This window comes from Passer montanus, unplaced genomic scaffold (assembly GCF_014805655.1).
Source record: "Passer montanus isolate IOZ18808 unplaced genomic scaffold, ASM1480565v1 scaffold17, whole genome shotgun sequence".
NCBI classification, from domain to species: domain Eukaryota; kingdom Metazoa; phylum Chordata; class Aves; order Passeriformes; family Passeridae; genus Passer; species Passer montanus.
Window position 1 is genome coordinate 11,229,755 of NW_024364270.1, and position 25,065 is coordinate 11,254,819.

Genomic DNA, 25,065 nt, shown 5'->3' on the forward strand with positions numbered 1-25,065 from the left:
GCAACCTTCAGAATGGAGTTCTATTGCTTTGACTTCTACTCCCTTTAAAAGAGAAATGTTTTGTGAATTGCAGATGTAAACTGAAGACACTTCAGTTTTGCTACAGGGAACAACTGCAGTGAAGGGACAGCAGTATGACTTCAGTACTAATGAAATCTGACACTAAACTCCAACAGAAAGAGTTGTAAAAATGGGAATAGGAAGGCTACAATTTTTTCTACTACCTATCAATTTTAATGTTTAGAAGCATTTTGTTTTTACATGAATCTCTAGTTTGATGGGCCAAACCTATTTCAAACAAAGCAAATTTGGGATTTTTCTCATGCCAAAAATACTGTACAATGTGTCCAGTTTGGTTCACCAGAGGAAAAAGGGAAGAGACAGGTTGTCATCTGCAATTGTCAGAGTCTACTCTGTACTGCTGCTTTTCCTGGCTGATAGGTTTTGAGATTCTTATGAGTTACACTGAGGTGGTATCAAAGAAAAAGAGCCTTAAAGTTTAAAATCTCATGGAGCCAGAATGAAGCAAAATTGATGTGCTTTTAAACACAAGAAATCCTGAGGTATTGCAGAGAGGCTGTTCAAGTGAAAAATCTTATTTTGGTGCTTACTGCACCCCTGGCTTAGCCTAGCATTGTTCTGTTAACAATGTGCTGTGAAAAGAAACATGAGGGGCAGACACTTGGTTTAATTACCAGCATGGTTTGTGAAGTGAAAACTGAAAGGAAGTGGGGGGTGGGGGGGGTGGGAAGGGAAATAAGTTGTACACATTTTGACCTGCTTGCATGGATTTTCTTTAAAGATTGATGTAAGAATTTTGACTTTTTATATTTGAGAAATACCAGAATAAAATCTAAATTAGTCCTGTGGATGATGTAGTCATTCCATTGCAAATACTGCACCAGAAGTGACTGTGTGAAAGGCTTCAACCCCATCTGAACTACATTTAAGTTTGATCTAGTGTTTCCTACTTCTTGCCTTGTCCTGGCACTCAAGCTTTACTAAGCTCATTGTTCCAAAGAATAATTTCTTTTCCTTAACTTGACGTGATACTCCCCTCTCCCCTTAGCACACGTGTCCAATGCCTCTCCCAACTTGAAAACTGCTGCTGAAGACCTACTGCCCCTTACCTTGTTCTTTGAACCTGCATTCTTCCATGCTGTTAGGCTGGTAAGCAGCTCCTTTCTCCCTCTCTGTATCTGCGACAAGCAGAGTTACCACAGCTCCCTCTCCTCACCTTAAGGAGAGTTTTACCATAGTCCTGTCTGGCTCCTATCACTGCATCTCCAGAGCATCAAGTGCAGTGTAAGACTCAAGTGGAGGCAGAAGTGTGACGAAGCACAACAGATGGCAAGAAAAGGCAGAGTCATTAACTTTCCCAAGACTTGGAGAGATTGTAAGAACCTTCAGTCTTGAACTTGAAAAAGTTTAGGTGTTTTTGAACTTGCCCTCTTTCAATATTCTTAGGGTCTCAGTGCTGCTGTGGCATTAGGCAAGGCACTGCCTCCTTGGCTCAAATGATGAACAGCACCACATCCACATTAGGACAATGCTCCACATACGGAATGGTGCCACCTCTTTACCTGCAGACTCAGCAATCACAGGCATTTTCTGCTTGTGACAATCTGATTGCTATCGGCTATGCACCACCACCCCAAACAATGCTCTCAGACAATTTTCTTCCCTTAAATTAGCATGAAATACTGCTCAAATAGCCATTTTAAGATGTCAAGGGGCCACTGAATGTGTCTGCTGTGTGATCAGCTGCTGCTTGCCTCATGGTCCACCCACACTGCTTTCAGTGGCTCAGTGGTAGCACTGGTTCCCAGCAGCTTTCCCTCATTTGTTACCACCAGATTTGATGGATGGGCAGCGTGAAGAAGCATTACAGCCATGTATGATGCTGGCCAAAGACCTTCAGCTTGTGCACTTACCCTGCTGTTGGCTTACCTGTGGCCTAGTGCCCATTACATCCAGACAGATTTTGTAACAAGGCTCTTGTCCTAAGGGCCTTTTTGCTGTCATTCAACTGCTTCACTCTCCTAAGTATTTCCTTCTTTCCTGCTTTCTGGCTATGACACTAATGCAACCTGTCTTTGAATAAGGTAGACGAACATCCACAGCAACTGAAGGAAGAAAAAACACTATTAGAATCACTTTATTGTGTTTTGTGAGATTAGTCTGCCCTTGATAATTGAGTATGGGAACACAGACATTCTTCCATAAATTTACCAGGACCCAGCCTAAGCCTTCAGTTTTACCTGGAAGGTTTACACTGTATTTATTACTCATGAGTAGCTGATGGGAAAATGACAGCAGGTATTCAGGCTGAGACAAGCACACCCACTACAGCAAGCAACAACTGAACATCATACATGAAATGTTTCAGATTTATAAATGACCTCGCAAGCCTTAGTAGGCAAAGTAGGTAGGAAGGTGCAGACTAGGCCTGAACCAAAAATACTCCTTCAATGCAGCTCTGAAGACAAACCAGCTTACACAAGTATCTGGAACAACCTTGCACAAGTACTCCAGTCAGAGATGATTTTATATGAAATAATTTGTATTTACCTTCCTAAAAAATGAACTAATAAAAATGCTTCTGTTATGTCACACTTGCATCCATCTCCTTACATGGGAAGGCTCACACAGTGTGGTAAGTACCTGTGGTTTCTACCTTCCAGTGCTCACAATTCTTCTTCAGGTAGAGCACTCGCTCTCAGCGATGAGCTGACCAACAGTGACAGCTCTGTAGCAACTAACTGAGCTACGCAGTTGTGTCCTCTTAGGGTACAATTCCCTTTCCTAACCCAGCTCAGCCAGTGGTAGTGTTCCCCTGAGCACTTCCACTGGAGCAGCCTTTACCCACAGATACTCTACTTGCTCACCTAACCCCTTATCTAAGTGTTGAGGGGAGTTCATGAAAGCAAACACCACAGATAAGGCAGTCATGCTGCTTGATGCCTCTTTTCTAATGCACTTCAGTGCAACAATTAAATATTTGCTTTAAAATCATCCTGCACACTTCCACAGAAAAGGCCACAATAAACTACAAACTCCACTCCAGCAGGCATGTGATTATTAACCTTGTGCCATGCTCATAATGCAATACAGTTCAGCAAAGCTCAATAAATTATCAATTTGACTGCACTGGAAACTGTCTAAACTTGCAAGCAGGAAAGCCTTGTACTAAACCAGACATATTTGAACAGGCAGGCAAAAAAAACCCCAAAAAACAACAAAAGACCCCACACACTCCTAAGCAAAACAAAACCAAACAAACAAAAAAGTGGGGGAAGTATGGGAAGGATGGAACACATCCTATGAGCTGCATAGCAGAGCAGTCTCCTCTGAGGATTTCTAGGACAGAAGTGCTGCTCTTCTCTCTACAATGTGGGGGGAAGCCACAAGCAATTGAAAAGTTATAAGAGAAGTTAAAGATTATCTTTCTTATTTTTCAGATGGAACTCTTAGGAAACTTGTTGCACACTGATGGCAGCCCACTGCAGTTAAATGAAGCTCAGTGCCTAAGTAATGAATAATCACTCTTCCTTTTATTTCAGTGTCATATCACATTACAGTCAAGACATGTTATTGACAAAACCTACCAGACATTTTAAACCTCAAAAAAAACCCAAAAAAACCCAACCCAAGAAGAAATGTATATAAATAGAGATGTCACAATTGTTGATGTCACTAGTCCATTAAGATGCTCCACAATAGTCTCAATGTGTTAGAAATACAATTACTTGAAAGCTATCGAAGCAATGTTTCACTTGGTTTAGACTAAAGTCAGCTAAGATACAAAAAACCTCTTCCATCAGCTTCCAATAATCATACACTTCATACCCATGACAGAACATGGCTACATGTGAAGAGACCACCACTGAGTATTTATGCAAAACCAAAAGTCTTCCTCTTGATCTACAGAAAACTACTGCAAAAGTATTTTGCATGTGTGGTTACAGAGCCCATATGATAACCCAGGCTCAACAGCTGCACAGTTACTACCCAAACACTGACACATAAAATGCAATGCCATCACTCTTGCTCAGGATTTTAGGACATTTGACACATAGCACCAGTAATGGTAGAGGAAACCCATTTATTTTAAAGTTACTGTAAATTGATCCAATAGATACATACTAAAAATGGAGATAAAACTAACATGCCCTAAAAGACATCTGTATTTGCTTATCAGCTGCAATGGTAGGTGTAAGAGAAATAACTGAGTTTCACATAGCAACTGGGAATATACACCTGTGTAACTGAGGAAAAGGTTATAACTTACTAGCTTCAAAGAATTCAGCCTGTCACACATTCCTTGGCACAAGCTGGAATGAAATCCCCAGCTTGACTTTATACAGTGCTCTTAAAAGAGGTTTAAAATTAAAATAAGTATTATTTAATATACATTATCTGGGTCTGGATTCATTCCGCCTATGAAGATAAAACTGTTTCAAAGTGCCAGCTCAGGTCTTGTTTCTCTGCTGGAGGGAGGGAAAGCCACTCTCAAACAGGATGCTTGGGTGGGTCTGACTGTGCTCTGGGGGTGCCACCAGCCCTTGGACTAGACACAGAGCTGAGGAAAGCTGCATATGTAGTGTAAGATAAAGCATTAAGAGGTAGGTGAAGTGAATCCAGAGTCTACGGCACAGCTCACTCATTCTCGGCTGCCTGCTACAGAAGCTCTCTGTGCTAGCAGCAGATGCAGGACATAGCCCAGCCAACCCCAAACAGACATTTTTAAGAATGGTGCTCACCCACTCTGAAGAACATGTTACAAGCCCTGGACCCAACTTTGGCTTACATTCAACACAGACACTACTTTTAACACAGTTTTTTTAATGACTCAGTTTGGTGGAAAAGTTGAATTCTGAACCATTCTTCAACCATGTTGGAGAGAACTCCAAGGGACAATACCAGTTACTAACCACTGACAGCACTGTCTGTTGGAAAACATAGTTTTAATAGATATTCTTCATCTTACATAAGAGCACAATAAATACACCACATTCTCTAGAAATGTCAGATGATACTAGAGGAAGAAGAGGTGAAAGAGGGAGAATACCAACAGACTACATAACCATGCCCCTGAACTGCATGACAAAACACTCCCTACTGCAACCACTACAAGCTGTCATTTATACATTTCAGGTTGGCCTTGCCAAAAGCTTTTAAGCTTTTTGGTTGGTTGGTTTTGTGAGGGAGAGAGCTTGGGGAAAGGAAGAGAACACAGATCAAGAAATGAAGGGAAGCAATTAGATGGGTTCCCAGAAAAGATACTGGACTCCTAGACAGGATGCACACACAAAAAACAAGGATGAGAAGGAATTTTTTCATCACTTTCCTTCCCTCCAATAAAGAAGCTTTGTTGCTATTTAGGCTGACTGGTTGCTCAAGCAAGTAGCTTAATAAGGCTTCTAGAGAAAAGCCAGTGGTATGAGTTGCTAGCTGTAAGTGGCTAAGCAGACATCAGTCAATACATAAGCTGGCTCTAACAGTGGTTCTACACACTGGAATTTCAAGTTAATAGAGGGCAGGAATTAAAAGAGGTTAGAAAACCTTGCTGCTATGCAGATACTCATAATTAGTGCTGTCTTTTGCTCTCAATCTTCTACTTCATTCTGGTTATGTCCATGAAAACACACATTGACGCGTTACTAAAATTAAGGTTACAACTGTTCCATCAGAGACTTGTTTCTAAAAGTCACTCCAAATGCAATTTCATATTAAATTGGCCAGGTAAGGTCACCCACATAACACAAACTAAAAAAAAAAAAGTCAGGAAACAGATGAAGAAAAACAAAACAAAACAACTAAAAAAAACCCCACTTGTGAATTCCCCCTCTTTACTGTTAAATCTGTCAGACTGGTGAATAAAAACTGTCAATTCTGGACTCAATTTTTTTGAATATGATTGTCACAGAGAAATGAAAACACAGCAAAATAAACTATACAAAGGCAAAGTAGAATAACAAAAAATATTTTACTAAAACATAAGATTTACAGGAGATTTTCCAGACAAGCCATACAAAATGGTCACAAGCTTTTTCTTGGAGGGATTTTTCTACACTTGACAGCAGAATCACTATAATATTAGTGAAGGTGATGGATGTTTAATGTTCCCGTTTTTTGTTCAAACAATGAAGCTTGTCCATCTACAGAGTCTAAGTTAGACTGGGCTAGAGGGTATATTCTAAAATATAACTGGTTAGCTGCTTTTACCAATGCAATTAGCATCACCATAAAAAGGGAGGAGGAGCCCACAAAATTAAAACAAAAAGCCCCGCAGCTAACCCTGCCTACCTTCATTCACAGTGCTTATACTTAAACCATGACGGGAAAAATGATTAAAAGCAGAGATGTGCTGCTGCTTTCAAACAATTTCACAACAATCCAGATGATACTTCTAGCCTCTGCTCATGCGGTACAATAGTGAATTAGGACAAGACACAGATTTGCTAATGTGCATTTAATCACCAAAGGACTGAAGATGTCTGGGCTTTTATTCTGTAATGTTTCTAAGACTGTGTCCATTAAATGCAAACAAAAAAAGGAAGAGGTCTTGGCAGAACAGGAGAAGTGATGCACACTTGATGTTCAAAGCGCATTTAAATATTATTCATGGCATATAGCCTAGTCCATGCTCTGGCTGTAAAGAAAAAGAAACACATTTAAGAAAAGATGCGTTTTCAGGCTTGATTAAATAATTTTAAATTCATATTCTTAAAGATCTTTTATACCACTGCTGCAAGCACACAAAATGTATCAGTTCTGAGATTTTTAAGTGCAATTTTGAATTCCAGCAGCTGTCGACTTTTATACATTATAGAAGCAGTCTGACAGTAGTGGATCCAAAAGTGAAGAGGCATAATATAGCAACTCATCCATTCCACTACAGCCTGCAACAGATGCAATATCAGAGATGTACTTTCCAGAACCTGTTAATCCATTCCTTAAGCTGTAGAGGACAAGCAGTAGAATGCTCCTTCATTTTACCAGAACTCCAAATCAGACAGACTAGCAAATTAGGACCATCAAAATTCAAGATAAAACATATCAAGAGAGCTTCTTCTTCTATCAGGCCTCGCAGACTTAAAAATTGACCACTGCAGGCACATTTAGGACACCTGGACTATGACTGTATGCAGTAATTTTTTGTTTCTTCAAGCTGCAGATATAAAACTAGAAGTCAGGTTTTGCATACCCCAGCCAGTGATTAGTAAGCCACTCCTAAAACTAGGGAAAAAAAAAAGGTAGAAGATACATCACCTGTTTCTATGGCTTGGGCTTCATTGGTCTTCCATTGCTCAGCTACATCATTTGCTAGTGGATCATCTGGATTGGGAGCACTTAACAAAGCCTGGATTGATAGCAGAACTGTACGAATCTGCAAAGCTGGGGACCATTTATCTGAAGAAACATTTATGGCACTATGAAACACCATATTCACCACAGTCTACAGAAATAGCAAGTTTTTCCAGATTAAATAAGAAGCAAGATATTCTTTAAACACAAGAAAACTCTTCTTAGGGTCAACTTACAAACATCTATATTTAATATGGTAAGAAGAAAGAAAACATAGTAACACTTACCTTTCAAAATATCTAAACATATTCTTCCCAGCTTGTCTACATTAGGATGGTAAATTTTGGTCATGAAACGTACTTTAGGAGCTGCCATTGGATATTCCTCTGGAAGGAATAGTTCAAGTTTAAATGTCCCACCCTCAAAGGGGGAATCCTGTGGACCTGCAATGACCACATGAAAATAGCGTGCGTTGCTTTCATCTGGCTCTGCTTTTATCCCAGGGACTGGCTCCGCCAGCAAGCGCTGGGTTTCCTAGAAGAAAAGGAGGCAATGAAATAAATAAAACCCATTTAAAATAAACACGACCTGTACAAACCATTTTAAAAGCAACAAGCATCCATTTAGCCTATATTCACAGAAACTACATTAAATACCTTGAAGTCAAAGAACGTCTGCAGAAAGGAGATGAGGCTGTGGTAAACTGGTACCCATCTCCTCTCAGATCCTCACCTGCTGTGTGTCTGTAACACACAGTAATAGATAACTCAGCTGGCTTCAATTTTCTTAACTTTTGATTGAACTATCACCAAGCTGCTGTGTTTTTCTCAATATACTTAAAAGCACTTTAAAGAATACCACAATTAAAACACCAAAAGCATTTCCCATTCTACCTTAAATAAAACCCCCATAAGTGAAAAGCCAAAGGGATTAATCACCCACAGGAAGTGTTCAATGTTTACTCTTAGCAAGAGTGGACTGGTTTATTAAGCTGAACATTTGTACTGGAATCAGATCCAACTTCAAAGAATTTAAAATGCTACATTTCTGCAACACTAAAGGTGTATTTTAAGGATGTTTTATATATTTAAACATATATATGCACAAATAGCCTTGGTGTGAGCACTTTCAGCCTACACATAACCATGTTTAAAGTCACCCTAACAGACAGCAGAAGACAGTCAAGATGGTCTGTAAACACAAAATTAGGGAAGGCCAATCTCCTACAGAGGTTTCTTTGTTGCTCCATTCTTCTGCCAATCCTACCTCAGGCACCAAGCTGTGACCATAGCTAAGAGCTGCCCATCCTGCTAATGCACTGAGCAGTCAGACCAAGTCCAGTACATCTTCCTCTCCTCTGCTGTCTGCCTTCACAGATCTTATGGGCACCATTCTAGCTCTTATAAAAAAGAGCCAAAATGGGCAAAAGGACACTAGGCAGGGACAAAAAAATGCTGCTGAAGTCTCATTTCATCACACAATTTTAGTCCCTTTTCCTCTTTCCTTCTAAGAGTGCTTTTACTGTGTACAGTTAATTTTTTCAGCACCTTTCTGTGTTGGCTTCCACAAAGAAAAATCATCCTGTTTCTGCTGACAGAAGAAGTCAACTTGTAGGTGTAACATTAATTTAATATTTCAGTTTTATAGCATATTTATTCCATGTATCTACAATAGCACTTCCAGGAATGCAGCACCCACAATTTCTCTGCACAACCTGCTCCACCACCTCACCACCCCACAGTAAAGAATTTCTCTTTACATCGTACCGATGGAGCACCCACAATTTCTCTGCAGAACCTGTTCCACCACCTCACCACCCCACAGTAAAGAATTTCTCTTTACATCGTACCTAAACCCACTCTCAGTTTGGAGCCATTTCTCTTGTCCTGTCAGTACACACACCCTTGCAGTCAGCCTCTCTCCAATACAGTAAGTCTCTCTCTATGCAAGCACAAAACAGACAGATTACCTCTACCTGACTAAACAAATTCTTCAAACATAACTGCACTGCTACATTACTCTGCCATAAATAAGTGTACACAGCATTTGAGTGATATGGCTGTCTTGATGCAGTTAAGTAACACCTCATTTTACAAAAACTAATCAATACATAAAGAAGTAACATCATAGTAATTAATTCCAAAATCCGATTACTCATCTCTGAATTGTCAAGGTCCTACAAATTATCATATAGAATTTATTACTATGTATATTTGCAAACCTAAAACTAAATTTATCTGGTGTGCTTCCTTGCTGCACCTACATATTGACTACTTGTCTGCATAGACATTACATGCCACTTACACACCTCACTGGAAGCTTTTTAGAGCTGTCTACATTCACTTCTGTGAGTACATTTATATTATACACATAATTTTATAACTTAGTCATTTGTATTCTGCTGGCTATTTACTTGTACACTAATTGTGTAGAAAAGCAGTCATAACAAATTCTGATAGTTTACATTCAGTGGTTTGAAAAGTCAGTAAGAAACTACAGATAATCCCTGCAATGCATAAACCATTCTCAGTTTCTTTCAGCAAGCTGTCAGTATGAGTGCTGCCTCAGGTAAATGGGACAATTTAGGTCTCTGCCTGTGAAAGACCATATACTGTTGGACAGCTCCAGCAGAGGAAAGTGTCTAATGCAAAATATAAACTAATGTGAGCCAACTGAAAACTTAAAAATAAGGAACTTATGGAAAAGACCAATTTTTAAACTTTTGCACAGCTGGACTTTACCAGAGACGTGCTTGTAAGCAAAGCATGGCTTTCATTCTGACGGGCACGCTCAAAGACTATTTTTTAATATTAAGGATAACACATTTTAATAGCTGGGCTGATCTCAGCAGTCCCCAGCTCCCCCTCAGTCACCCCAGTCCCCAGACTGCATCCCTAGTTATGCCAGGATGCTGACTGTAACTACACTGGGGAGCCAATCCTGGCTTAAAATAACCCAGAATCAGCAGCTCTCTGGCAGCAGCATCAGCACTTCTACCTGCCAGCAGATCTGAGGGAGCAGTGCCTGGCTGCAAGCTGCACATTCTGCCACTATAGACCTTTTGTCAGTAAACAACAGGAGAGCCCATAAACGAGAAAAGCAATTCTTTCCATGCAGGCACCCCATAATACCTAAGGGGCTGTACCACTGTGAGCCTGTCACCTGCTCAGAAAGCCCTTCATGCCTCCACATCCTGTGACTGTGGCCACTTTTCTATAAAACACCCCAGAAAAAGGGGGTGCCAAGAGGAGCCTTTATGCTGCATACAGCCACTCGAGCACTGAGCCTGCTCGGAGCCCACACGGGCCCCTTGGGGAACATTAATATTGGATGAAAATTCCACAGAGGCACACCTTGCTTCCTGCACTGTGCACAGAGCTCGGTCCCTATCGGTGTCATTGAAGCTGTTTCCAAAGAGGAGGAGGATGAACACCTGTGAGGGAACTGGCTGACGCTCATCTTTCACACCCGCCACGCTCTGCTGCAGCAGAGAGCAAGCACCAGCTAAACTTCTCCAAAACACTCAAAAGGCCTCGAGCCCATGAACACACATCACTGCCTCTGTGCAAAAGCTTCAGAAAATACAACTTTTTAGAACTGTATAACACAAACAAGCTTGTTAGACTGCAAGGAAGACAGCAAAAATGCCATTTATTGAGAGAATGTGCATTGTTTATATTTAAATACATCAACACCTGAATTCTGACAGTAAATAAGAGTTTTGTCCTACAATTATGAAAACATTAACAATAATATCTTAAATATATTTGGGGGGACACCACAGAAAAGGAACAGAAAGGGAGAAATTAATCAGAAAGTTACATGGTAAGGTCTAAGCATATAAAATGCTTAAACATACAACTAGACCCAATTCTGAAGTGATTATAGGGACTCGATTTCCACATTTTAGGGTAAGATGGACAGTGGCAGACATGCTGATGCCAAAATAAATTTGATTTGCTATGAAACTGGCAAAAATAAGTCATATTTGAGAGAAAAAATTGTGTGGCAATGCTATACACCTGGTCATACCATATAAACAGGTCAGGAAGGTGACCTGTCTATAGATTTTAATTCTTTTAAGTGTACATTAGCAATTAAAAAGCAAAAACAAACCAAAAAGAAACACAAAAAAAGCCCACTACAAAAAGTAACTACCTAGCACCCTGTACTTCACCTACAAGAGAATGATGAGATGTGGATCAAACAAGGAAATGTTGAACTACACATTGATCTTATTCTCTAATGCCCAGAGAATGGCTACCCAATGAAAATAAGTCTCCCAAACCCATTTAAATAAATAAATTACTGTTTAATTTCTTGTAACTAAACTTTTAACTTACCACCTTTATTAACTAATCAGGATGATTGAACACATACAATACTTGACTTCCCATGTTATTTTAGGCAGACTTTCTTACATTTTTTAAACTGAGGAAGTGAGTTTTATGCACTCTGTTACTTCCCCCTTTTCCCCCAAAACTGCCTTTGTCCAATTTCAGCTGTTCTTTATGTTTTGTTTGTCAATGGCTAAGGATAGCCAAGCTCAGTGCTGCTGGAGAGGAAGACATGAACAGCTCCAACACTACTACTGCTGTTTGGCCAGTTTATTCCAACCAAGTGTATACCACCCCTGCCCAGCAAGAATCTCTGACAATAAGGATAAAAAGACCTGGAACACACATACACAAACATGCTAAAAAGGAAATATAATAAATTCAGAGAAAACTGGGTTTAGCAGTTCTGCTGCTCACAATAAATGTTTTTACAATAGAACAGTTAATTTTGTCTCCAACAAGAATACAAACTCCCATCAAGTAAGTGTTCCAGAATCATACTATGTAGTGGTTTTTATCAGCTCTCCTCTAGCATACTGAAGTTTCACAGAAGATATTTGAGCACATATTTTGAAAGCTCTAGAGCTTTCAGTGAAGTTTCCTATGCTGCTGTAGGCAATTATTTCTATTTGTCATACTCTGCAATGTTTTTAGATTGAGATTTCTTCTCACTCCTGTATTTACTCCACTTTTTCCAATTCCAAGTAATGTAAATTTCCACTGACTAAAATAAATTAACAAACCCAAAAGAAGATACATTCCAGTCCATACTTGAAAAAAAAAAATCTGACAATCACAACTGGTTATGCCTCCCCCCTTTTCATGCCTCCCCTTTTTTATTTTAAATTAAGTGGTTAGAAAACACAGAAGTGTTGAAGGTGTTTTGACAAGCAAAAGCAAAGCTTTCCTTATTAACACAGGTGGCCTGCAGCAGAGTGACAGATGATACTGATGGGACAGATGGTGTAGCTGACATACTGCACAGCTATTCTTCTATCAAGACATTAAATTGAAAACTAATTGTACCTGAGGGGGAAGAAACCCTCAACCTGTTTTTACAGTAACATGTGAGGATAGGAAGCCTTGGGAAGAGAGAGCATTGTGATCTTTAGAAGAGGCCAGCAGAGCAGGAGGCGGGGGTGAGGGCTTTTGAGGTTGCCAAGACTAAGAGAAGGCACACAATGAGGAGAGATGGATCTGCAGGAGAGTAGGTTTCATTCATTCTTTGAGCTATTGCTTGGTTATTCTACTTTCAGTCAAAGGGGGGAAAATGTTACTGAAAAGCAGACATAACCACCACAATTCTCCTTGTTCATACACACAGAGTAAGAGCACTTCTTTAAGGAAATAAACTGAACAGCCTAGAAGATGCTTCCATACAGACATACAGGAAAATCAACTGCTAATGAACATGGAGGTATGAGCAAGCATACAAAGGAGGACTCCATTAGAAATATACTATTTCAATCACTTTCAGTTCAATCACTTTCAGTCTTCCAGAGGTGTTTACAAAAGCCTCAAGCTGTCAAGGCCCTAGTCAAAACAACTAACAAGATTTCTCTGTGCTACCCTTTTGAAAAACAAAAAGCTACTTCAAAAGTCTTGCTTGCTATCAACAGACTAAGGCAGGACCAAACAAATAACTACAAATAGATAGTGCCAAAATACAAAAGCAGCAAATACCACAATCAGAAGACTCACCTATGCAAGTACTTGCAAAAAAACCCCAATGTTATTTCTCACCTAGCAGAGCTACTGCAGCAGGACTGTAAAGCTTCTCGACAGAGACCACTACAGTACTGAAGGAAGCAATTCTGGCATGGAATTAGACAATTTTAAAAGCTTCTTCATTGCTTTTTTAGAAAGGAGAACTATTTTTTGCTTGGAAAAACAGGGCAATTCTGCTCCCTGTGCTACAGCAATAGTTCACCACCACAACTTTTACACTGCCTGCCAAGTGACATGGCTAAAGCAGTTAGGAACAAATCAATACTGAGCACCCATACAATATGTGACCTTTAATGCTACTGTGTGAATGCCACTAGAATTCAAGAGAAGCTTGCCTGTGAAGTCAGCACAAACTAGCTCAGAGAAGAAATCCAAGTTCCATATCTCTAGACAAATGTGCTTTGCTTAGTAATTCAGCTACCTGCATTTCATTTTCCTGACACTCCAGTTTTCTCATTTCACATTCAATATTACTGCTATGAAGATTACTTTAATAAATAAAACATGCTGCTTATTAATCCACTAATACTGTGCTCTCAATGAATGTTACAATTGAAGGAACACACTACTTTACAGAATGGTCTTCTGGTCCATATTATGCTTTAATACCAGCTGTGAAATCACCTAGTGAGTTTTGTAAAATCCATTACAACAAAGGTAGCTTAGAGAAATCCTACCACCTTACAGGGACTGGATAGTATAGGGTGATAAATGATCAGCCACTGAAGAAAGGAAAGAAAAACCAAATCTGTGCTGCCTTTCCAGTTCAGCCTATTATGCACTTTCACTTTTGCCCATATAGCTGTCTCTTACCTCATGGTCTAACATAGGAAGTGCCCAATCCAGAGAAAGAGGAAAGAGGAAAGAGGAAAGAGGAAAGAGGAAAGAGGAAAGAGGAAAGAGGAAAGAGGAAAGAGTGCAGGGCTAATCACAGCAGGATACCAGCGTAACAGATTACTATTCTGTAACCATCCTAAAAAGGAAATGCCTCCTCATTCCAAAGGAAGAAGCTTAACTACCAACTAGGCTAATTTCAGTAACAGATGGTAAACTACTAAATTAAAAGTCTTCATCCATCTATACAAGTCTTAAACACCAGACTCTGCATATCTCTAACAGTTATCCAAGAACCTTTTCCAGCACTAAGAGTACAGAAAAGCATTCTTATGGCTAGCAACTTTATGCTAGTACCTTAAAAAGACAGATAATATTCAAAGGCTGACATATCTGTGATAAAATTATTCTGAAACTTCAAAACACAAAACATTAATAATGGCCTCTTACATAAAGAGAAAACACTGCAGGTCTTAAAGCTATTAAATATCTGAAATAGCACAATACCACGTCTTTATACAAAGTCTCAGGGGAATGATTCTTTCCTCATATTTTCAGTAGCACATTTACTAGCTCAATTCTCTAAGCAGCAGTCAAGCAATTTCCCTTCCATATCATCTACTAAGACAGAAGTTACACTCCAAGTCCTCTCTAATCTATGTCAGACAGTGAGAAAGTGTAGGCAGTATCTACCCTTACTTGTAGGTTCAACTTACCCTATCTTTATCCTGAACAGATCAGGGAATACAGATGATAGATGTGGACTTAATCTACAACAGGAATTACAGCTCAAGTATGAGTGTTTATTGCTGCCACCTTGCCAGAAATTACCATTCTGCAAATCTACTGGGAAAGCACACCCTGACAGCATTCTCAATGCAACTCGGGAAAAGTGAGCTAGGTCTTCTTAACTACATCTGAAAAATGCTGATCAACAACATCAAAACTCTGCTGCCATCCAGCAGAGGACAGGAACTTCCAATAGAAACCGTGGAACAGCTGGCACTGGCTGTGGATAAAAACATCTTCCACCAGCACAAATGAAAAATAAAATCTGCATATCCCTCGACAAGTTGCTTCCACAAGGGGCTACAGGAGGTCTCCAAATAGCCAGCTACAAAATAAACTTTTTGGTAACCCTGACCATTTACTTTTGTAACAATAGGATGCAATGCAACCCCTCAGAAATAGTCCCAAAATGGCCAAAAAGAAGCGCGACTTGTAAAATGAAAAAGGCATCCCAATTGAAAGAAATCAACATCAGCTTGCCCCAGTTTTTTCTGCATTTGGCATGATCTAATTCAAATGCATTACCAACTGAGCACCTCTACAGGGTGTATATGTCAAATTGCTGGCAGCAGAGGGGCTCCAGGGGTGACCTCTGTGAAGAGAGGCCAAGAGCTCTACCTCACCAGACACGGCCAGCTCCACAAACATGCCACAGGACATGGGTGAACCCTTCAGCCAAGCTGGTGGCACACCTGGGAAAATGTATTTAAGAAAGGACAGCAAACAGCATCACACAGAGAGAAGAGCAAGGGGTAAAAAAAAAATAGGAGTTTGTGAGCAAAACTAATGTGAACAGCAAGGTCAGAGAAGGAGAGAAAGGACAAGCTCCAGGCACTGATGCAAAGATTCCCTGTAGCCTATGAAGGATCACAGTGGAGCACGTATCCATCCACACTGTAGGCCATGGAGAGGGCCACTCTGGAGCACAGGAAAAGTGTGAGGAGGAAGGAAGAGCAGAGAGGAGCTGCTGTGGACTAACCATAAACCCCCATTCTCCACCCCCCTGCATCCATCAGGGACAGGTGAGTTGGGGAGCAAGCAGTGAAGGACTGAAGTTGAGCACTGGAAAAGAGTGACAAAGGTGATGTTTTAATTTTGTCTTTGTTTCTCACCATCCAATTCTATCTTACCTGGAAGCAAATTAATTAATTAATGTGCCCCAAGTTGAGCCTGTTGCGCCATGATGATTATCAGTAAATGATCTCTCTTTGTCCTGACCCATGAGTTTTTCCTTCTTATTTTTTCCCCTGCCTGGTGGAGGTGGGGAGAGAGTGTGGCTGGGTAAGCACCTGGCCAAAGTCAGCCTCATCATAAACCATACACTACTTTTTAATCTGTGTTTGAGATGTTGTATCCAGAAACACTTTTAGAGAGAATGCACTAGACAGTTTTGGACTCCATGGATGATACTGAAAATTAAGAATTTTTGAGAAAGAGATGACAGACTTAAAATTAAAACCACTAGCTCCATTTCCTGCTACAGCTGAAATAATAACACTTATCACTTGCAGAGTACCACACATAACAATTTATGTGGGAGAAAATGTGATGAGGAAAAAGAGAGATCTTTCAGTTTAACTGATTGCTCATCAGTTATTTCAGTATTTGCTTCCTGAGGAAGATCAGACATTTGCTGCCAAATCCGCCAGGAAGATTTCTAAAACAGATGAAGAAACACTACCAATAGCAAAAAATCAAAGAGTTTTTTTTTAATTACACCTAAGTTCCACTAATTTTTAGTTATTGAGAATGGAAGTCCTTTGTTTCATTCTTCATTGGCTGTTGAGTTTACAATTAAGTCAAATTGCTTTTCTACCCACCAGTTCAGCACAGTTCTCAGTCCTTCTCGATTAACTTCACTCACATCTGTAACTACCTCCACCATTTCCTTTTCCCACAAAATGCAAGTCTGCCTGAATGGGAAGCTTTAACTTCTCAGCAGCAGTGCTAGTTTGAACAGTCATCCTTCCACGTACTCCCCTGATCAGCCCAAGTGTTTGCAAAGTCAAATAACAGATGAGATCACAGAACTGATTTGGCTTAAGAAATAACCTTTACTGCACAGTTCTGAGCCAAATCAGTTCCTCAGTCTAAGTTCACCTCGGTGGCACAAAAACTTTTGTGCCAGCACAGTCCAAGCTGAATCTGTTCATACAGGAAGGCTGTTCAACCTGAATCGGAATCATAGAACAGCCTGAGTTGGAAAGGACCTTAAAGATCACCTAGTGCAACTCCCTTGCCATGGGCAAGGACACCTCGCAACTAGGCCAAGTTGCTCAGAGCCCTATCCAACCTAGCCTTAAATACTTTGAGGGATGGGGCATTCACAACTTCACTGAGCAACCTGTTGTAGTGCCTCACCACTCTCACTGTAAAGAACTTCTTCCTTACATCGAATCTAAACCTGCCCTCTTTCAGTTTGAATCCACTCCCCTTGTCCTATCCCTACACGCCCTTGTAAAAGTCCTTCTCCAGCTCTTGTAGGCCACTTTAGGTACTGGAAGGCCGCTACAAGAATGAGCCAGATTGACCACATCACAAACTTCTGGTTAAGCTAACTTCACTAGGTGGTAACTTCTTCACTTTGTGCAGCTCTCTGCAAAAAGCAGAAGTACAATAATCAACTTCAGCATTTCAATTCAGACTACACAGAGAATACATTTCTTTCACACTTTCATTCTGACCACTGGTAACCCTTGCCAGTTACCAGTGTCATTACCTTCCAACTACATCCAATAGTCCAGACTAATTTTGGGGAATGAAATAGTGCTTTAACTAAAGCCTTAAGTTTCTATATTGGCACAGAGACAAGTTAAAATTATTCAACAAATGACAATTCCTTCCTGTCTGACTGCGATAAGGGGGAAGATCACACTGATCTCCTTCACCAAGGAGTGATAAATTGCACACTGATCCAGAAGGTAAAAAACATGCACATTTTTGCTTTGATTTTTGAGGGGGAAGCAACAGGAAAAAGTGAAACTTATCAGTCAAAACTGTCTTCTACATATAGGGGTAAAGCTGCCTCAGACAATTACAAAGATTTAATTCAAAACTTAGTATTGCATTACATCACATTTTGGCACAAATTCTTCCAGGGTCTATCAATTCATTAGCCACAGCTATGTAAAGAACTGGCTGTAACCAGCATTACTGAAAACAAATTGGTTACCTAAGCAGACGTCATATTCTCAGAGAGACTTCAGAATGTTTACACTAAAATTATATCACTGTAAAACAACTTCATTGAAGAAAATCTTCTGTAAGTAACATTGCCTTTTAGGACAAATTAAAAACTAATTAGCAGCAAAGCCCATTAAAGTGTAAAGCAAGGGTCAAACATCATAAATAGGAGGCTACACTTTGGTTCACAAAAGCCAGCCCCCACATGAATTCTCTTCCTTGCCATATGATTCCCAGGTGTCAGCATTCCACATGCCCCCTCTTCCTGGACTCATTACTGGCTAGTGTCTCTTGTACATTAATGCTTCTACCACCTTGCAGGTCCCCAGAATCCATCACTAGCCCCAACTGTATCCAACACCACCTCTCAAAAAAAAGGCAAGAAAACACGTTCAAAGTGTCAACATGTCAAAGGCATCAGCTGTAAAAAAAATAATAATAATAAAACAGTTGTACAGCATTAACTAGTACTTGATATATAGACAGTTGCCCTGCAAACTGATACTACAGCTCTGCTAAGCAAGCACTGTGAATGAACTCTGGATTGCTCACAATCCTCTCACACACTTCTGGCTCTCTAAATCCCATCACCACACAATTTTAACCACTGCAAAACCACTTGCAACGAGATGAGCACAAATGTATTCCAAGTAACAGTGCTTTCCCAGAAGGAAAAAAAAAAAACCAAAAACAACCAGAATCTACCCACTCTTGGAAAAAGACCTTGTAGCAAGCAGTAACATGAAGAGGGGCATTCTAAGGTCAGCAGCACCACCCCCGAGAATGACCTCATTCTCAAATTTTCCACAGCAGATTACAGGATTTTGGAACTGCAAATCTGAGATCCTATGCAAATTCCTAAAGGATTATCTATGTGATAGCACAGATAGAGCTCTTCATGGTGAATCTCCAGCTATTGTAAAGTAAGGCATAACTGAATTCACTGAGCTAAGAGTGTAAACCATTCCTGCAGTTATACTGATGGAGCACATTTGTACTGGAGGCTTGCATTCACATACAGTGCAGTCAACAGTCAAAGTGTGGTTAATGCAAACAGTGATTCATACTGAGCTTCTGTCAAGGCTATCTACGCTGGGTTTGCATGGCAAGGGTCTGGTAGGGGGGTGGGCCCACTGAGATGCTTCTGTCAGAAGCTGCTGGAAGTTTCTCCCATGCCCAACAGAGCCAGTGGCAGCCAGCCCCAAGACAGACCTGCCCCTGGCCAAGGCTGAGCCCATCAGCAGTGGTGGTAGCACCTCTGAGGTAACAGATTTAAGAAAGGGGAAAAAAACCACAACCTGGGCAGCAGCGGACAAAGAAAAAAAAAAGATTATGTGAGAACAACCCTGCAGACACCAAGGCCAGTACAGAAGTAGAGGGAAGAGGTAGTCCAGGTGTGGGGACAGAGATTCCCCTGCAGCCCACAGTGACACAGGCTGTCTCCCTGCAGCCCATGGACAACTCCCTGCTGGAGCACGTGGATGGACCCACAAGAGGCTGAGACCCCATGGGAAGCCTACAGAAGAGAAAGCTCCTGGCAGGTCCTGGTGAGAGAGAAGCCCATGCTGGAGCAGGTTTGCTGGCACAACGTGTGATCCATGTGGTGTGAACTTGTAACCCACACTGAAGCAGTCTGTTCCTGGAGACTGCACCCTGTGGAAGGGACCCACAGTGAAGGAGTTCGTCAAGACTGTAGCCTGTGGGAAGGACTCATGTTGGAGAAGTTCATGGAGGGACCCCACGCTGGAGCAGACAGTACAGAGAGTTCTGCCCCTAAGGAGGAAGGAGCAACAGTGAAAACGTGTGATGCACTGAACATAACTCCCACTTCCCATTCCCCTGCACTGCTGAGGGGTGGGAGAGAGGAAAATCAGGAATGAAGTTGAGCCCAGGAAGAAGGGTGAGGTTGGGGGGAAGGTGTTTTAAGATTTAGGTTTAATTTCTTATTAACCCACTAGGATTTGATAGGTAATAAATTATAATAATTTCCCCAAGTCAAGTCTGTTCTGCCCACGACTGCAATGGGCGGGTGGTCCCTCCCTGTGATTCTCCTGACCCAGGAACCTTTGGTTGTACTTTCTCTCCCCTGCTCAGATGAGGGGAGGGATAGAGCTGTGTCCAGCCAGGGTCAATCCACGACACCATCTATGGAAAAATCTGCAACTTGCTTCTCACTATTAATCCACCAGTCACAAGTAACTACAAAAATGTGATTTTGTTTTGTACTGTTACACAAAACTTGATGATTCTCTGAAAGTCAGGTAAATGTAACAGACATATACAGTATAACATAACTGCATGCAAAGCAATAAAAATCCATTGGTTTACTATAGGTTTGTGCTTTAAAGTTGCTCAAGTATTACACAAGATGGTTCAAACAGGATTATTGCCTCTATCTGGGTTATCTGCTTGAGTTTTCCTCAGTTTTTATTCTACAGGCTCTACTGAAAGCTTCATTAAGGAAAAGATTGTGAAAAGCTACCAGTGTCCTCTGAAGTATCTGTTATTAAGACTCCACATTTTCTTTTTAGAACGTAACCTGACTAGACCTAACTGGAAGGTTTCCTTATCCTCTGGGCTGAGCCTTCTTCTCAGCTTCTCCCCACTACCTGCACAAAGCATCTGTCCTGCCAAGCTCCAGGCTCCCACTACCTGCCTGTACTCCTCCTGCTATCCCAGCCAGCCCAGAGCACACTGGTCACCTGGCAAGAAGGCTCAGCGAGGGTTGCAAAACAGCACATGCACTATCTTTCTACACTTGGGGGGAAGGGGGAGAGAGGAGCATGGAGAAGATGGTTTTAAGAAATGTACAAAAACACCTCTGAAAATTTCCAAAATTTTCACCCTTCTATCAAATTTTAAGTTATCCACAAGATTCAAATGGCATACAAGGTGCAAAAAGACATAACATTCTCTGAAAAATGCTAAGGAAAAGCATTCTTCAGAAGTAATGTTTTCTTGTGCCTAACCAAAGAAATACAAAATACCACAAAAAGGTATTAGGTTTAGCTCAAGTCTTTTTTTTTTTTTTTAATCAGGAAATAAAGTGGTCAGACATGTCACAGAAATCAAAAAGTAGCAGTGACTTAAATTTTCACGTGGGGACAGAAGTCCATGCCTCAAAAATTCACAGCTTTCAAGCAAAAGTAAGAAACTTCAAGTTGGCTGCCAGTAACACTTTTAAAGAACATCTAGAAAGTTCCAGTTGCTGAATAAATACCTGATTTATATTAGGAAAAAACCTCAAATATATGTCTGATTATACCGACCTCTACTATAGAATGCTCTAAGTGTCTAGCATCACACACACCAAGAAAATCTCCATAAAACCTCCCAGAAATTTTACATTTTGAAGCAGCATTTGTAGCTAGCAATCCAAGAGTTCCCAGAGTTTAAAAAAATACAGCAAGCAGGAGTTCACTGCAGATAACAGAAATAGCTTCACACAGTAAATAGCAAGGAATGTGCATCTCAGACAACACCACAGTATCGTGCAGGGGAGGAAATCAAAGCCTCTGTAATTTAACACTGATAAATTCATTAGAAAAAAAAATCTGAAGTAGCCTCAGCTACTCCTTCAGATGGTTACTTCATGATCGGAGCAGCTGCAGTGATTGTAACAGAAGCACTAATAACAACTGGCTACAGTCAACTTAGAGACCTGTGCACCAAATCATGAATGATGAGATCACTGCAGCAATGAAAACAGCAGGGGAAAAACACTTTAAAAGATGATATGGGGCAATATTATCCATTCCATTCACGTACTCTGACTGCACTTGACACAGCAATGAGGTGGATTGAATGTCAGCCAAGAAAAAAATTCAGATGCAATTCAATTCCTTACTCGACTGGAGGTACGTGACTTTGCAACATGGGCAAGAATTGATGGAATAAGTGTTTGAAAGTAAAAGTCACTGGGCTTATTTATTGTCTGTTGCAAAGGCTCACCTTTTAATACTGGAAATAGTCACTTTTTGGAAAGAAGTTTACAGCATAAAAACCACACATCTATGTAAATGTGCCAATAACACATTTTCATTTTATCTTACATTAATAGGTTTTTCTGTCAAGATGATTCTCATAGGACCCCTGGTGTTGAACTACTGAAGAAAACAAAAACACCTCTTCTCTATTCAATAGACTCAAGGTCTTCCAATTCTGATTATGTCTTTAAAGATTCAAAACCACCTGAACCAATGTCTTCTACTCAACATTTGTGATGTGCTAACAGTCACAATTCTAAAGCAAGTCATCTTTTGAATGTACAGACCATTCCCACACACACTTAAATAAAGTCCATTTCTAAGTAATCTGAGGACAGCAAATTGGAAAAAATTCTCCATCTTCTGCAAGAACTGCTTTACAATACCCATACTGTCACCTTTTCATTGAACTTGAAGAGAGCATTGGAAACATAAACAGAGCTCTTGCCACTGCAAGGAAAGCTCCTGCTCTCTCCTGGGCTGGGTGACAGTCTGCATAGCAAAGACGCAGGCTGAGGAGCACAGGGCTGCAAGTCAACCTGAGAGCCCGGCCATCTGCCAGCAGTCGCTCAAGACAGGGAATGCCAACTGCATTCGGAGCGGCCAGCCAGGCTCAGGACTTCATTTCAGCCGAGTACGCTCTCCTAGCCCCACGCAGCCATCGAGGGTCTCTCCTGGATGACAACACAAGGGGTGCATGTGGCAAAAAGGGAGAAGGTCTTTTCCTAAAAGTAACCTATGCCATTTATTTATAATGAAATTTATTGCTGCGCATAGCTTGAAGATTTAATTTTCTTTACTGAAGTTATTTTACCGTTACTCAGCTCTTTCCTATCTCTCTCTTCCATTTCCTTTCCTGATCTTTTCAATTCTCACTAGCAACTGAGTTCACTCCCTCCCCTCCCTCTAAGGCATCCAGAATAGGAAATTTAACAATGAGTCAAAATTGGCATGACAATTCTCACTCAAGACTCCTAAAGACTTAAGCAGGCATATTGCTGGGTCTGCACCTCTGCAGCTGTGATATTTCAAGATATGACTTTGCACATTTTTGAGGCTGTAGTAACTAGTCAGACTCAAGTCCTAGATCATACACACATGTGGCAACCTAAGGCATGCACAGCACAGGAGCTGAAGAGCTGATCACCTAGCACAGCCAAGCCAAGATTTAGTAACTCTAGACTGGCTGCAGACAACTTCCAATGCATGCATGGAAATACCCAATCCACCATATGTCTAAGGGGATCCTTCATAGAAAATCTGGAATTTCTAGGACTCTCTTTAGCCCTCCACTTCTCTTCTCCAGGAGGAAAAGAAACAGTGGACCATCATCACACATTTTTGAAGTGAGTTTTGTAAATTGTGCCAACGTTTTTTCCTAGAAAAGCACGAAGAAAACAAAAGTACCAAGAGCAAAATTTATGCACCAGCATAGAGAGGTGCACTTCTCAGTTGTATTCTGGGGACGTGTCAAGAGCAACGAAAATTTAGCACAGACACCAGCCTCATGACTGAGCTCTTACTGCAACTCTGCGATAAATACCAGTTCCACTGTATTATGAATCACTGCTCCCTATCACACCTGAAATACATTCAGATTAGCATGCTGTGCACTCAGGCAGCTGGAGAGGTGTCAAAATCTGTAAGACTGGTCTTCTTTATTTTTACTACTTACAATTCTGAGCACTAATCGTAGTTTAGTTCTGTTTCACAGAAGATAAGGCTACAGAAGGCTACTTCTGCCTTATTTTACCTCATTATCTGTATCACCTACTTTTCTTAGGCAAAATAGTCGTATTTCTTTTTATCCACTATTTAACACTTTCTAAATTAATTTATTTACAATAGTTGCCAACCAACAGAACATCCATTCACTCGGAACAAGCTATGATGATGCTATCATTTCCTGTGAGGGCTAACGAACCTACTGGAATCACTTAATTACTTTTGTAAAGAGAATGATCACCCATTCGAGGGCTTCATTTCGCACCATTACAAATCGAGTAGGAGACAGCAGCGCGGCAAGAACAACCACACGAGCTACAGGTCCGAGCTATGCTTTCATAGCTTGCAAGACAGCTACCTGTACCTCCAGTGACTCCAAATTACTCAAGTCTTCAGCTGGAACTGAATTCGGAGGATCTGCTGAAAGTACCCCAAAGTTAAGAGCCCTTGCAAAGCTGGGCAAATCAAAGTCAGAACGTGATACCGAAGGGCCAGCACGACACCTTAACAGGGGAAGGGCCGACAGCTCCGGGCAAGCGCAGCAGTAACCAGGCTGTCCCAGCGCGCACGCCGGTGCCGGTGTCCCGCCGCCCGCACAGCTGTGGCCCAGGTTTAGTGCTCGCTGTGCCGGTCCCTCACCGCACCGCAGGAAGGCGAGCACGGCGCCGCCGCCGCCCTCCCCCGGCCCAAGCACGCCGAGAGCTGTGCCGGGAAGCCGGGGCCTGGCGGAAGCCCCCGGTGAGGAGCCGCAGGGCGGGCAAAATCACAGGGGGTGTGCCCGGTGTGTTGCGAGCTCCGGACCCGAAGGCTGCGCGGATACCAGCGCTCGGCAGCACCGGGGGCCGTGGGGCGCCGCCGCCGCCCGAGCAATCCCCGCAAAGGGCGCGGGCCCGCGCCCGCCAGGAGGGCGGCGGGGCACGGCGGAGCGGCGCGCGGCGGGCGGGGCGCGCGGCCGTACCTTGATGATCCTGCGGGGCAGCCCGGCCATCTTGTCTCGTCGGTGCAGGCTCGGGGCGCGCCTCCGCTCGGGGCGCGCGCACGGCCGGAAAGACCCTCGCCGCGCTTCCTGTGGCACCGCCCTGCGCGCGTGACGCCGGGAAATGTAGGATGAAGGGATCGGCGCGCGGGGGCGGCCCCGGCGCGGGCACAATGGAGCCCTGGGCACGGGGAGT

General features: G+C 41.7%; 1 protein-coding gene across 1 annotated transcript; it reads right to left on the reverse strand.

The window, feature by feature from the left end:
• Positions 1–4,948: 4,948 nt before the first annotated feature.
• On the reverse strand, positions 4,949–24,988 carry UBE2N (ubiquitin conjugating enzyme E2 N). The gene is made up of 4 exons (XM_039703954.1): positions 24,852–24,988; positions 7,599–7,845; positions 7,276–7,416; positions 4,949–6,655 (listed from the first exon to the last, which is right to left on the reverse strand). Exons 1-4 carry the CDS (start codon positions 24,879–24,881, stop codon positions 6,615–6,617), a joined length of 459 nt encoding a protein of 152 aa, XP_039559888.1. The 5' UTR covers positions 24,882–24,988; the 3' UTR covers positions 4,949–6,614.
• Positions 24,989–25,065: the final 77 nt, after the last annotated feature.